This window comes from Pyxicephalus adspersus, chromosome 6, assembly GCF_032062135.1.
Source record: "Pyxicephalus adspersus chromosome 6, UCB_Pads_2.0, whole genome shotgun sequence".
NCBI classification, from domain to species: Eukaryota; Metazoa; Chordata; class Amphibia; order Anura; family Pyxicephalidae; genus Pyxicephalus; species Pyxicephalus adspersus.
Genome location: NC_092863.1, coordinates 6,497,695 through 6,511,828, shown reverse-complemented (window position 1 = coordinate 6,511,828; position 14,134 = coordinate 6,497,695). Strand labels below are relative to the sequence as shown.

Here is a 14,134-nt window from a genome sequence, read left to right as displayed (position 1 = left end):
AAAAGGAAGAGGGGCAAAAAGCATGTAGCAAAACCAGACAGTCTGCCCCAAAGCACCTATTTATTAAGGAGGGCCTCAAATAGCCACCCCTTGGGTGCTGAAGAATGAGTACAGGCGTAAATGCACCTCGTACTCATGATTAAAGCAGCCCTACAAAAAAAGAAACAATGCAATGCAAATAAACAAAAATACTTATTTTGATTTTAAAATAAATAATTACATTTTCAGGGTCCAGTGATGTCTAAATTTAATAAGCATTGGCTGCACAATGACAGCAGCTTTGTCAGGTGAGCAGGGCTCTTGTCATTGTGTTTAGCCAATCCAGCAAGTGGTCAGCCAAGGACACCTGTCCCTGGCTGCCCTCTTGCCAGATGGTATAGATGCATGTAAACAATAACAGGAGCTATGCCAGCCTGGCAGCTATAAGCAGCTGAGGGGTTGTTGTGTTTTTTCTCCAGTGGGCTTTAGTCAGTCAGCAGCTGTCCTTCCTTGTAAATGCTTAAAACTGTCTATCTGGTCTAAAAAAGCTCCTTAAACATGAAAAGATTTATCAAGAATTATAATTGTAGGAAAAAGAAAATTAAATTTGACCATGTTCCTATGAGAAAAGCAACACAGCTGAACTGGATGTGAACAGAGAAACAGCCATGCCTGCTCTAAACAATCAGCAGCACCATCTAGCCTATTAGAAGAAGCATGGATCAACCATTAGAAAATTCCACTATTTCCAGGATATTTTGACTAATGAAAAACTTATTATCATCAGGTTGACATGAGCAGTTTTGGATTGAGTTTGCATATTCTGCAGCTTTGGTGGGTACCCTTTGCTGTTTTTCAGTTTATAATTTCCTCTGTATTGTCCTTCTTTTTTTCTTTTTTTTTTTTTTTTACCCCCGCCCATGCTATAACATGGGTAATCTTCTTTTGCGCCTTGGTCTGGGTGAGTCCAGTATACTTATTATCTTTCATCCTTTATTTGTGATTTCATTTTTTATCCTCCATCGAGTCCATAGCCACTGAATATGCAAAATAATTGTCAATGACCAAATCAAGCTTTGCATAAGAGTTTCCTTTTACAATCTAGTAACACATTTTACTGTATACATCTGATAGAAAAAAAATTTTCCCAATGGCACAACAAAGTTGTTCAAGTTTAGTGAACAACATACTATGTAACAAATGCGTGCACACTCACCACACGTCGCAGGAAGAAAAAAAAACTTGGATATGTTTCAAAAGCTGAAATTACTCCATAAAACACTATGATAGGTTGAGTCACTTATTAGTCATGTTTTCTAAATGGTTCTAAAGTTTTTAAAATGTTAACATAACAAAACTTTTAATGTATGGACTTCAACAAATCCATTGAGTGATATTTGGTATATTTGCCCTGGGAATGTGCACAAAAAAAAGTTTAGTCATGTGTTGTCTCAAACTAGCATGGGACTCCTGTTCCTGGAGTAGGTTGAGGGACTTGGGTATAATGCCTGTCTACAGGAGAACCAGGCAACAATAAAACTAAAATAACTGTAGGACTACCCAGAATACCATCTCTTACTACCTGCATGCCTTAGGTATGTATCAGAGTACCAACAGGATACGTAAATACACTGAGGGACAAATCCTATATTACTTAAAGGAATGCAAAATAAGGGCATTTAGAGTAAAGGGAAGTACATATTGATTATAAATATGATTTGGTAACAAGCATGAGGAACTAAGAAAGAAAATTAGGAGGAAGACAGGGGACTGATGCTGATTCAATCATGCAAACAAACAAAAAAAAAATCAGGTATCAGGTCCTGTCTGTCCAGAATCAAATACGTTCTCCTTCCAAAATCCCTGAGCACAAAATCTCTCTCCCCCCCCCCCCCCAAAAAAAAAAAATGGGAAGGAAGAACCAGATCGCAGGAAGTCAACAGGAGTTCCCAAATAAACAAAGGAAGCCGGTTACCTCAGGGAATTTGTCCTAGGAGTCTGGATGACAGAGGGCCTACGTGCAACAAATTCAGCTTGTACTCAACAAAGCAGTAACTTTATCCAAAAGTGGAAGGGAGATCTAATTATCTGAAATACCAGAACACCTGCGAGCCAGGCTTCTGCATATAGTAAAAGTAAACTATACATATATTGTATAGTGCTTAAAAGGCACTCATGTTCCTTTTAGGTGAAGGTTGCACCTCCCCACATGACTATGTTGATCTGTAGATGCAGGGTGACTGAGCAAAGAGATATAAAGTATACTTCCCATTGTTGATTTCCCATTTTTTGAGGGGTCCTGAATTGTGAACGTGTTGATACAGACCTGAAACAAGCTGCAGAAGAACAGATAACCTCCCTTTTAGTCATCAAGGTAGAAGATCTTTGTTAATGACTTCAAAAGCGGAACTGAAAAGAAAGTCCTTCGTGGCCAAAAAGCATAAGAGACACCTAAATGCAAGATCTGCAGACTAGTGTGAATTCTTTCCAAATGCAAAAAAACGGCACCACTAATTATTATTATTATTATTATTAATAATAATAATAATAAAAGGATTTAAATAGCGCCAACATATTATGCAGTGCTGTACATTAATTAGGGGTTGCAAATGGCAGACAGATACTGACAGAGACACAGGAGGAGGAGAGGACCCTGCCCCGAAGAGCTTACAATCTAGGAGGTGCGGGAAGTCTCACACACTAGGAGGAGAGATATGAAGTGACGGTTTCAAAAGACAGAAGAAGACGGGTAGGCAAGTTTGAAAAAATAGGTTTTGAGAGCTCTTTTAAATGAGCAGAAAGTAGGAGCAAGCTGAATAGGATGAGGAAGTCCATTCCAGAGAGTCGGGGCAGCTCAATAAAAGTCTAAGAGCTGTGCGTGTGATGAGGTTATGAGTGAGGTAATCAGGAGTCAGTAGTGGTCACTTAGCAGACAATAAAGTAACATTAATGTTCTTCCCTTCGAAAAAAGCTCTGAAATAGTATAAAGTTCATGGTCAGAAAAAGACATTTTTTAAAGGATATTCCTTATACATTTGCAAGAACAACAGTGACAAACAGACATGTCTATTTTTGTTCCTTCAAAACCCCAAATTAGTATTTATTTTGTGGGATTTTCCAGTTACCTGTGAATATATTCACATATTATTATTATTGGGTTGTTAGCAAATCAATTGACAAACTAATATCCTTTAGATTACATGCCAACCAATAATAATATTGGCATTGCTTATGAATTAAACTACATTATACAGGTTATTATTCAAAGTTGTACCTACTGTAGTTGAGCTTAAGGCCACACTTAGGGGCTGTTCCGCTGTACCCCTTGCCATCTTCATTAAAAGAACTCCGCTGATCCTATTCATTCTTGGGTATACAGTATTATGATGTAAGTAAATATTGTTAGTGTTTTTGTTAATATAATTTATTGCTTGACTTAATTGTATTTTTGTTATGGTAATATACTATTGGTCTTATGAATTATGTTCCTGATGAAGCGGTATATATATTTTTTCCCCACAAAACTCAGTGAATTACAGTTTTTAAATCATGACGACTGCCATTATTAAAATTTATGTTGTATTGAAAAGTATGTATAATTTGTTTTTTATATACTTTCTATAATTGATTGTGGAATGCCTTACAAGTCCTCCCTGCTGGCTGTATTTGTGAAACTTAAAAAAGATGGTTACAATATTAAGAATGTATTCATCATGTGACCAAGTCAGGTTATTATTTTTATTGTACCCTTCCTTTCTAACGCGTAAATCCTCCTTCATGTGATAAACTTAAGCCGTAGCTCAAGACCATTTTCTTGCTGCTGTTCTCATAAGTATGACTACATTCATCGTCACTAATTTCTACAAAAGAACCAACCATTGTAGTAATGTGATCGCAGTTTTAAGCAAGTGGCCAGTCAAACTGAGAAGTCATATGCATCTGGGACCTTTAAAATTCAGTCCTAAAGCCCTATCACCTACTAACAAGCACATCACCATTCTTTACAATTGTTCCTATTTCTCTTTGGCTTTTAGGAAAAAAAAATTTATATAACCTAATAAAAATCTTGCACTCGGGGGCGTAACCTGATGGTGGCGGAGTAGGACGCACAGCTCCAGAGCTCCATATCTCGCCTAGGGGAATTCAGCCTGTGTCAGCGTTACGGTGCCTTTTTAATATCGCCCATGGGACCCAAAACCAAGGGAGCACTGAAGGGACGCCCCGGTGGAGGCGATTCCACATATGGAGGCATCCCCGGGTTCTTTTCCGCGGGAGTCCAAAGTGACTGCGACAAGGCCTCAAAGCTGGGGCTCAATTTTCGGCTGCATCCGAGTCACGATCTGTACAGCCGCGGGCCGGCCTTCAGCAGGAGCCTGACACACAGGGCTTAGAGGCTACTACCCCACCACCATCCGAGGTACCTTTTACTTCTCCTAACGGCAGCCCCTGTATACTTACTGCATTGGAAGACGATTTATATCACAGTCCTAATACAATGGCTACTGAAGAGGAGTGGGATTGGAAGGCCCACCTTGGAGCCTTTCCCACCAGGCAACATCTGGATTATAGTATAGGTCGCTTGGCAGCAAGTTGTAAGGCAGAATTTCAGGGCATGCAATAATCCTTTCAACAGGTGACCAGTGCCACTACAGCTCTCAATGTGCTGATCTTTCTTCACAAGTCACGTCCCATGTGGACATTTTGGAACAACATAAAGCGCAAATTAATATGTTGTATTTATTACATGATGATGCGGAAAATCGCAACAGGCAGAACAGCATCTGTATAAGGGGTCTACCTGAACCTGTACCGAATTAGGAATTGTCGACAGCGGCCTATTCTATATTTGCTAAACTCCTTGCTGTTCCATCCGATGTTGATATAGAGAGAGATAGGATACAAAGAACTTTGGACCCACGCAGCACAAACCCCCAACATCCTAGAGATGGTATATGTCGCATACATTTTGTTAGAACCAGGGAATACATCATGAAAAAAAGCCAGAGAATCTACAACTATCCAATATGCAGGGGCACAGATACAACTGATGGCTGACCTCTCTAAACATACACTGGATCTTTGCAGGGCTCGTAAACCGCTCCTAACAGTTCTTCGTGAATGGAACATCCCCTATAGATGGGGATATCCTTTCCATCTCATCTTCAGATCTGGAGGCTGAACCTATGTTTTTCGTGAGCCATCCGAATTTTCTCGCATTGTGCGGGATCTACGCCTTCCTGACATCATATTACCTGAATGGCCCACAGCGACCTCGCTCCTCATCAGCAAACTGACGGCATCGCAAGCTCCTCCACGACTTCCGCCTGATAGATCCCCAAGCGCATCAACGGGTCACCCTTCTCCTACTTCTACAACATCCTATCCTGTCAAATCTACGCTGACGAAAGATTTCTTCAACTTCCAAGTTACCTCAAGCGATGTTATCGGAACCTTCTACTTACCATGTTTATTTATCCACAAACTCTCTAGGCCACCATGTGCTATTGGACTACCCCCGAATTTGATTCTTAAAGCCATCCGCTGTGTTTAGTCGAGTGGCCTGACCGCCTTCAAGAAGAGACTTTATGTTCCTGTTTAAGAAGTTTCTCATACATTGTGGGACTTTTCATCTACTGGTAGCTATGTCAATTTTTCTATTCCCTTTCAGGTTTTAGATAATAGATAACTAGACGTTATTCATCACTTTAGGCACTGCTGATAGTTAGCAAATTAGAATGCCTTCTAGATTACTAGGCTGAGATGATCTGGGGCCACCAGTGGGCCGCTCTGTCAGCCCTATTATTGTGCCTGAGATACCTAAGCTGCTATCCTGGAGACAGATGGTGTATACTCCTTTTTTGTGCTGGCATAGTACTTGAAGGTACCACTCCCTCAATTCCTTAGACTAATTTAGCAGGAATTTGGCGAATGGCTCTTTACATATTGATGTCATCTGTTTTCCTGCCCTGTGTTCTAGCTAATAGGCTTATAAATGTTTAGAATATTGGGTGAAATATTTCAATTGCTCAGTAAATACTCTTATTCTTCTTATTAGTATTGTTTTGTGGGTTCCCCCAGGTGGGACTGGTGTTTACTTGTTGTTTGTCTGTTTGCCTCCTTCTGCCGCTCGCGGACACTTTCCCCACATAGGCCTACCCTCCTGTTAGACGGTGACTTGGGATCCCGCTTTAGTTTTTCACCCCACGGATGAGGACTTAGCCCGTCTTGCCGGTCTGGTGCCACTTCCCTCGTCCCCCCCCCAATGTCATCAATACACAATCAAGCACAAACTTTGGGAATCTCCCCTAATGTGAAGGGTCTTAATACCCCGAACAAGCCCTCTCAATTATTATATGCTCAACACAAAGCTAGAGTGAATATCTTAATTCTGCAAGAGTCCCATTTTCAATCCAACAAGATTTCCTCTCTCCGCAACCGCTATTATTCCACATAGCTCCAATCCTGAATCTAGAACCAGGGGAGTTTCTATAGCATTCCATAAACACCCTACCAGTACAGATACTAGACTCCCACTCTGATCCTCAGGGCAGATACCTGATTCTTAAAATCTCTATTTGGGATAAGAAATTTACATTGGCCTCTATATATGCACCCAATCATCAACCCACAACGGCCATATCTCAATATTTGGAGATTCTGAAAGGGTTCGCGGAGGGGACTATCATAGTGGGAGGAGACCTGAATTGGGTACTTGACCCCCTCATTGATACCTAGTCAGGGAAAACCCCGATCTCATACTTCGAATTAAACTCCCTGTGGTAAGGATGTTGTACTGCTGGGTACTGCCAGGTTGCAGTCCTTGGACACACCAGGGTGGGCAGGAGGATACACGGTACCCAATCACTAAGCAGAGCAATTCTCAAGGAAGGCTGGGGTCAGGGCAGGCAGCAAACAAGAGAGGCCAGGAACAAGCCAAGAGTTAAATACCAGGGATCCAGGAAATGGACAACAGTGACACAGGGTCCACTGCAGACACAGGGAACACAGGAGACACTGGAAGCAACAGGAGGCACAGGGGACACAGGAATATCCACAGACAGAGAGGAACACCAAAACAGCACAAGGGAATAGGCTGGGAAACAACAGACTGGGCAACAAGGGGTTAATGGAGAAGCTGGACAGGGGAAAAACTAAATTAAACAACAGGTGCAGAGGAAATGCTCAGAGCTAGGGGGCTCGGCACTAGTGGAGACACGTTGCACAAACGTGGAGTGTTGTGTCTGAGCTAGCTTAATAGCCAGGGATGATTAAGAAGATATTCCCTGACTGCCAGATGGATGGGCAAAACTGAAAAAGCTTGGGAGCGCAGGCACACCCAGAGTCAGAACTGAGAGAGACGCCTGCTATAGTGAGGAAGAGGTAGGTGTGACAATTTGATGGGAAGATAAATATCGGATTTGCTGTGGAGTCATTTTCTACATTATTTTTCACTAAATAGCAAGTATATTTACTGTTTATGAATTTTTCATTTTACGGGTGAATTTTTCATCTTACGGGTCAAAACATTATTTATTTATTTATTTTGGACGCACAACTTAAACTATCTATAGAGGATTGCACTTTATTAATATGATGTGAGAATAATATTGACAGTTAATTTAAACACTTTAGATATTTTAGACACTTAATTTGGACTATTCAAAGTGAAGTGGAACATTTTAGATTTAGATATAATATTTTTTTTAACGCTAGTTATGTAACCTGTCATGTGGTGTAAAAGTATCAGGAGTTAAATATCAAATTGAAGTATTTATGTCATAAAAGTGCTTATTCATGCTCACAGGGTTCAACTTTCCTATTAGCATGACAATGTTACACAATGACACGTTAGGGTATGTGACAATACAATTTTAACAGCTAATAATCGCAAACATTTAACTTAGCCACTTCCTCTTCTCTAAAACAGGGACAAAGATATTTATTGGTAAATTAGAGAATTATTATCCTGATGTAGCGGTCATCTTCTGTGTAATGAAAAGTCTGTGATATTGCACAATAATTTATTGTCTACGAACTGTTGAAAAATAAAAGTAAAAAATAAAACTAAACAAAAAAACTACTATTATTACTACTTTCCATTGCCCTAGCATTTTTTTATGTGCACTGCCTGCTGCATATGCACAGTGCAGTCAGCCCACTTGCAGTATGGACAGATTATTATTATTATTATTATTATTATTATTATTTATTTTTATGGCACTATCCCTCTTTGATGTAACTTATTAAATTATTTCTATATTTCTGTGTTTTAGATATCTTTGATTGTTTTCATTGTATATTTGCGTCCTCCGGGTGTTCTTTGTACGGTTTGTATAATCCTTTAAATAAAAAATAAAATAAAACATGTTGGGTGTGCTGCAGCACCTTGGTAGACTCTTACAGATTCTTCTTACTCATCAAAAGATTTGTTTCAACCTAATGTAAATGTTATAAATTTTGATTACTTTAACCAAGAGTTGTATATGTTCTGGAAAAGGATTTCTCGTCAGACCTGTTTAAAAAAACTAACCCAAACCATTTAATATTTTGACATCTTAATGGACTGTGGCATACACTGAGCATTCATATTTAGAAAAATGTCAACAACTGACCAATGAATGTATATTTTAATGTAATTTCCTTCCTGGTAAGAGAATGTGTACCTTACATAAAAAGTGGACAAACCTTTTATGTAAAGTAGTTTTTGGCTTAAAACCAGCAGCGGTAAGGACAGAACGGGAGTGCAGAGCCTCCTAGGATACATACGTTACGCATCCCAGTAGGCTTCTTGATTCTCCCTCTGCGCATGCACAAGATCAGGCATGAGCGAAGGGGCTTTTTACTGAGAAAAAATGCTTGTCTTACACATACACAGTGAGATCAAGACTCTTTTTGTTTCCCATTTACAGCAGCCTACGTCACCTGATGCACAGTGCAAGATTGAGTGATGTAGCCAGAAGAAGATAGAAGACGGACGGAAGCGCTGCGAAAAAGGATGATTCCGGGATGACGCGGGACCCAACCTAAAGAAACTCCTAGGGGATCTGAAGTAAAGGTAAGCAATTATTTTTTAGTTTATTTTTGCTTTAATAAAAAAATGCCACAAATCTGTTTAGGTTAGGAGTAAGCATTATAAAGTGATCCTCGCTAGAATCCATCACTTGACTTCCTTTTAAAACAGATATGGTTTCTCTTACCAGCTAAAAGCAAATTACAGGTCTGTATGTTGCAATGGCAGTAATTGATTCCCACAAGAGAATGTTTTGGACGTGTTGCAATCTCTCCCTTATCGACATTTATTAAGATAAGGCAAACAGGGACTGCTAACAAACCAGCAGAATATAATAGGCAATGTGAAAGTAAAAAACAGAAACCATACATTGAAACAAGTTGTTTTTAACAATAACATGCATGTATAATATTATTTAAAAATCATTAAATCCAACCATATTCCCAGAAAACCATATCAGATTTCACAAACACAAAGCGACTTGATTCAAGGAGACCAATTCCCAGAAAAAGGAAAAAATAAAATCTCTACAAAAGAACTCAGCTAAACAATAACAATATCAGCTGGTTTCAACAGTGGCGTGAATTTGTTCCAGGAAAGCAGGACTTTTTACTTAGGCTTTCTGAAAACACTTATAACAAAGTTATTTTGGAACGCTTTCAAAAGAAAACCTCATTTAATTCCTTTGCGGTCAGCTCAACTATACTGTATAATTATATAGCCCTAAGAATGTGTCATTTTCTTAGTGGGAATTTTCTTTTTACTAGGTTCTAAATGGAATGCATGATTAAAATTAATACTTCCCATAAATCAGTAAAAGTGACACTAAAAAGGTGAAACTAATGTGACCAAATTATATTAAAACCCCAAATCCAAACTTTTTTTGACAATGTCACCTTCACATAGGGGGACCACTGATCCACCACTGCAATGGCACCCATGTTGGCCAACCCTTGCCTGTCCTCTGTTGATTATATCACATTCCGGACCATTTAGAAAAGAATGGGCCAATAGGAAGTGTTAGGTAAGCAGTGATATGGACAACCAAGTCAGAACCAGACCAGAAGGTAAACTGGGTATGATGTGACCGCGGCTTTAGAGAATTAAAACTGGGGTTGAGATTATTTTTTCCCCAAGTGGTTAATTATATTATATACTTTACTTTAGACCCAGTGATATCATTACTGTATTTCTATACTTTTTGATGTATAGGAATGTCATGATTGATGGGAGGGCCAGCAGGATGCTGTGAGCCTCCTTGATTGAAGGGACTGAAATTCAATGAATGAAAGAGATCGGCCAAGAATAGGAAGGTTTAATAGAAAAGGGAGAGATGATGCTGGACAGCCATCAGTCAAAAACTAACATCGCTCTGGCTAGCTCCAGCTCGAAATGCACACTGTGAGAAGCTGTGTGTAGTATATGCATGAGGCAATGAAGCCAGTCGCAAATTTGGCCGAACCAAGGATTCAAACCCACAAACTATAGCAGCTCACTTGTGTGTGATATACTCATGAGCCATTTCAATGCAGGAGAGGTACAATTGTGCAAGACTGAAGGAAAGTTCAGCTTTAAATCTTCATCTTCTGTCATTGTTTTGCTGCTTGACTAATATTACAGATCTACAGGATTTACTTTTTGTGCAATTACTGACAAAGGACAAACGGAAATTTTGAGTTTCAGGCAACCTTATCACTTTCCTAGTGCAAAACATGTCACATATAACGGTTATAAACACCCAAGCACTGTTTGATCAGCCAGCATAGAGGGCTGTTATATTAGAACAGGTGCCATGACCTCTGGTGAGTATTTTAGTAATCAGAACAGGGATAACCAGTTAGAAATCTGCATACCGGTACATATTTGCTGAGCGAACATGTTTGATTATTAGTATTTAATGTACGGCACTACGTAATATATTGGCACTAAATACTGTTTAATATTATTATTGTTGGTAATAGTGATAATGTTTTCTGATATCTTGTCACATAAAACTGTGAAAATAATCCCTATTTCACAGGTCTACAAGGAAACCATTTCATGGATCAAGATGCTGGAATGACAGCAAATGATAACAGCACTAACTAAAAGCATGTATGTTCAGAAAAGTGACTTCAAGGAAATCAAAACTTAGTGATCTAGTCTCAACTACTGATCATAAAATAATCTACATGCTTAACAATCCCATGTTGATAGCTGTCATAGTTTCATAAGACATATTACTTTTTTTCTTTTTAACTAACCCAGAGTTGGACATTAAGACCGAGCGTGGAAGAAATGTGCACAAAAGTTGCTTTGTTTATTTTGTGTGATCTTTTGGATAAAGTTTGCCTCTTGAAGCAAAGGTTCACTTCAACTTGAGTGACTGACTCAGAGAAAAAGCCAGAGACAATAAGTTAATAAGTATTTTTAAAGATGATGAGCAATGGCTGAGTCCAAGCTAAATTTGGAACAACTTTTACATGTAATATACAATTTTTTTTGTGTGCGTGTTCCTATTCAGTCTTAATAAATACTCAGTAGCGTACAAATAAACCAAAAATTACTCTTCTCAGTTAAAACTTTGAATGAATGTAAAATACATCGTGTTGAATCATTTCCTGTTTTTGCCGGTCCGTTGAATGTAAAAGAATGACTAAAACAAAGACAAAAATGTAATATATTGCAGCCCAACATCCTTAACTTTGATGACTACATTATTTTATCTATTCTTTTACCTTCTTTAACAAGCATGGAAAAAAACTATTGCTATTTTTTAGAAATCAATGTTCTCAACCGAAATAATAAACAGGGTTAGCGTTCTTCAAAGTTATCCTATAAGGAAGACATGTTGGTAATCCAAACCAGCAAAGCAGACTAGGATTACAGCCATGGCTTTCTTCATCCTCCTAAATTTAATGCGGCCTTTTTCAACCTTTTTAGCTGAGGGAACCCTTGAAATAATTTTCAGGTCATTAGGGAACCACTACTATAATTACTGTATGCCCAGCTCACAGTATATTAGTGTGGTAGACAGTGGAAAAAATGCCTCTTATATTGCTGGCCACTGGGAAGAATATCAAAATATCACTGGTGTCGCCAGAACTGATCTAAGAGGCGAAAACTGCTCATGGCTAATGGAACCCCTAGAAACTTCTGGAGGAACATTGGTTGGGAAACAATGGTCTAGTGGGAGTTATCACCCTAAAACAAGAATTGTATTACTAGCAGGATCATCTAGTTGGAATAAAAACGAACACAGCCAACATTTCTAAGGACTGGTAAGCTGAAATATATTTCTTTATGGTTTTTGGGTTTAGATGCATGGTAATATTTCTGCACTTCATGACACTGCACTACCCTTTCTTTGCTCTTTGCATCTAGGGTACATGTTTAAAAAGCACTTTTATTTCTCACTCCTGCAGGCATATGACCTTTGTAATATGGGGTTTTCATTTCATTAATGTATTTATTCAATTACCTGGAGTTCAGCTTTCAACAGAGACAGTTCATGTTTAGGCCTATGAGGACAAATATGCTAAGCACTCTTTACCTCTGCCAGTCAATTGCAACCCAACTGATGAATAGCAGCCTATGTATTTGGTGTCTGTAAATGTCTTAGACAAATTAAATTGTAGGATAAAACCACAAAATAGCCACAGTAATTGTTTACAGATGCCTTAACCACCTGGGCGTTACACTGAGGTCTAGATTTCTGTACCAAAAGCGTTACACTGTTTTTCATGAAATTTTTTTTTTAAATTGTAGACCTGTAACTTACAGAAATATGTCCGAACAAGGGTCTAGTAGATATCAGGGCACAAAGCCAGCTCCGGAAAGACATGGATTAGTGAGTTTGGTGTAGAGAAACTCTACACCAAACTCAGGGTGTCATTCACCTTCTGAACATGTTTAAAATTGGAATGCTGACTGTGAGCCAGTACTTCTCATCCAAAATCAACACCTGACCTCAGAAATGGTGGAAAAGGCACAAATTTACGCAAACAGAAAAGATAAGGCTCCAAAGTTTTGCTTTACACAAAATGTGATGGTCAGATGTCTCCAAACTTCTAGTCATACTTAGTTCTTTGTACAACAAATTTGCATAGGTATTAGTTGTTTTTGCTTCCTGCTCTCTTCCATACAGAACAAACGTGTTCTTTTTTTTTTTTAGGCCATGCTATGAAGAAAATCAAAATTAAGTTAATTTTAATCCCTAATACTTCCAAATACTTCCAGAATAGATAAAAAATAGATGAATGTTGGCTAATATGACTAATTTATGCAAATTTTAAAGTAAAAAAGCACATGAAATTTAACAAATACGGAAGATTTTTTTGAATTCTACCAAGCACCCCTACTGTTGTTTTGGAAAGAGATGACAACTTTGTTTCACTTAACTTGTTCCCCTTTTGGCAGCATTTAGTAATACAGATAAATTTCCTTTAGCATTTAGATCCTAGCGTTTTTAATCTCATTCAGTAAAATCATGGTGCTTGCAGGCACATTTAAAGGAATCCTTCTGTCCATTCACAGCAAAATGGTTGGTTGTCTTATAGGAAGCCACTCCATTGGGACCCATAATGTGCTACATCAAAATAGTAATGAACAACAATGACAAGTACCCACCTCTCATCAGAACATTCTTCCCCTGATCCTGGCAGAACAGAGCACACAGCTTAGGAATGAGAGCTTGTAGATCATCGCTCGCTTTATATTCTGTAAGGGCTGTCATGAAATTGGTATAGCTCTCCTGACTAAGACACTGCTTGACAGAAAACATAAACATGGTTGCGGCACTCGTCTTCTTGCTAGGCGGAGGAGAACTGTCCGTTGGATCCTGTGAAAGAAGTTTAAGATACAGTAAAGGAAATAGAAAAGCTGCTTTCTCTTTACACCTCCTCTCTCGGTAGTCTCATAGCCTCTTTTGGCTTACAGTACCATCTGTATGTTGATGATACTCAAATCTATCTGTCCATCCCTGACCTGTCTCCCTCAGTCCTGGATAAGGTTTCATGCTACCTGTCAGCCATCTCCTCATGGATGTCTGACCGATTCCTGAAACTCAACCTGGATAAAACCAAACTCATCATAATCCCCCCCCTCACATTCCAAATCTCCCCCTGACATATTCCTAACTGTTACAAACACCATTAGTCGGCCCTC

The 14,134-nt window shown here is 38.9% G+C and overlaps 1 protein-coding gene across 1 annotated transcript in view; it reads right to left on the bottom strand.

Annotated features, from left to right (window-relative positions):
- RTEL1 (regulator of telomere elongation helicase 1) overlaps positions 1–14,134 on the bottom strand; it is a gene marked incomplete at its 5' end in the record, with an annotated part of 63,409 nt that overhangs the window by 17,302 nt on the left and 31,973 nt on the right. Inside the window, 2 exon segments of the mRNA XM_072413659.1 lie at positions 11,572–11,624; positions 13,598–13,808. Coding sequence (XP_072269760.1) covers positions 11,572–11,624; positions 13,598–13,808 — 264 coding nt within the window.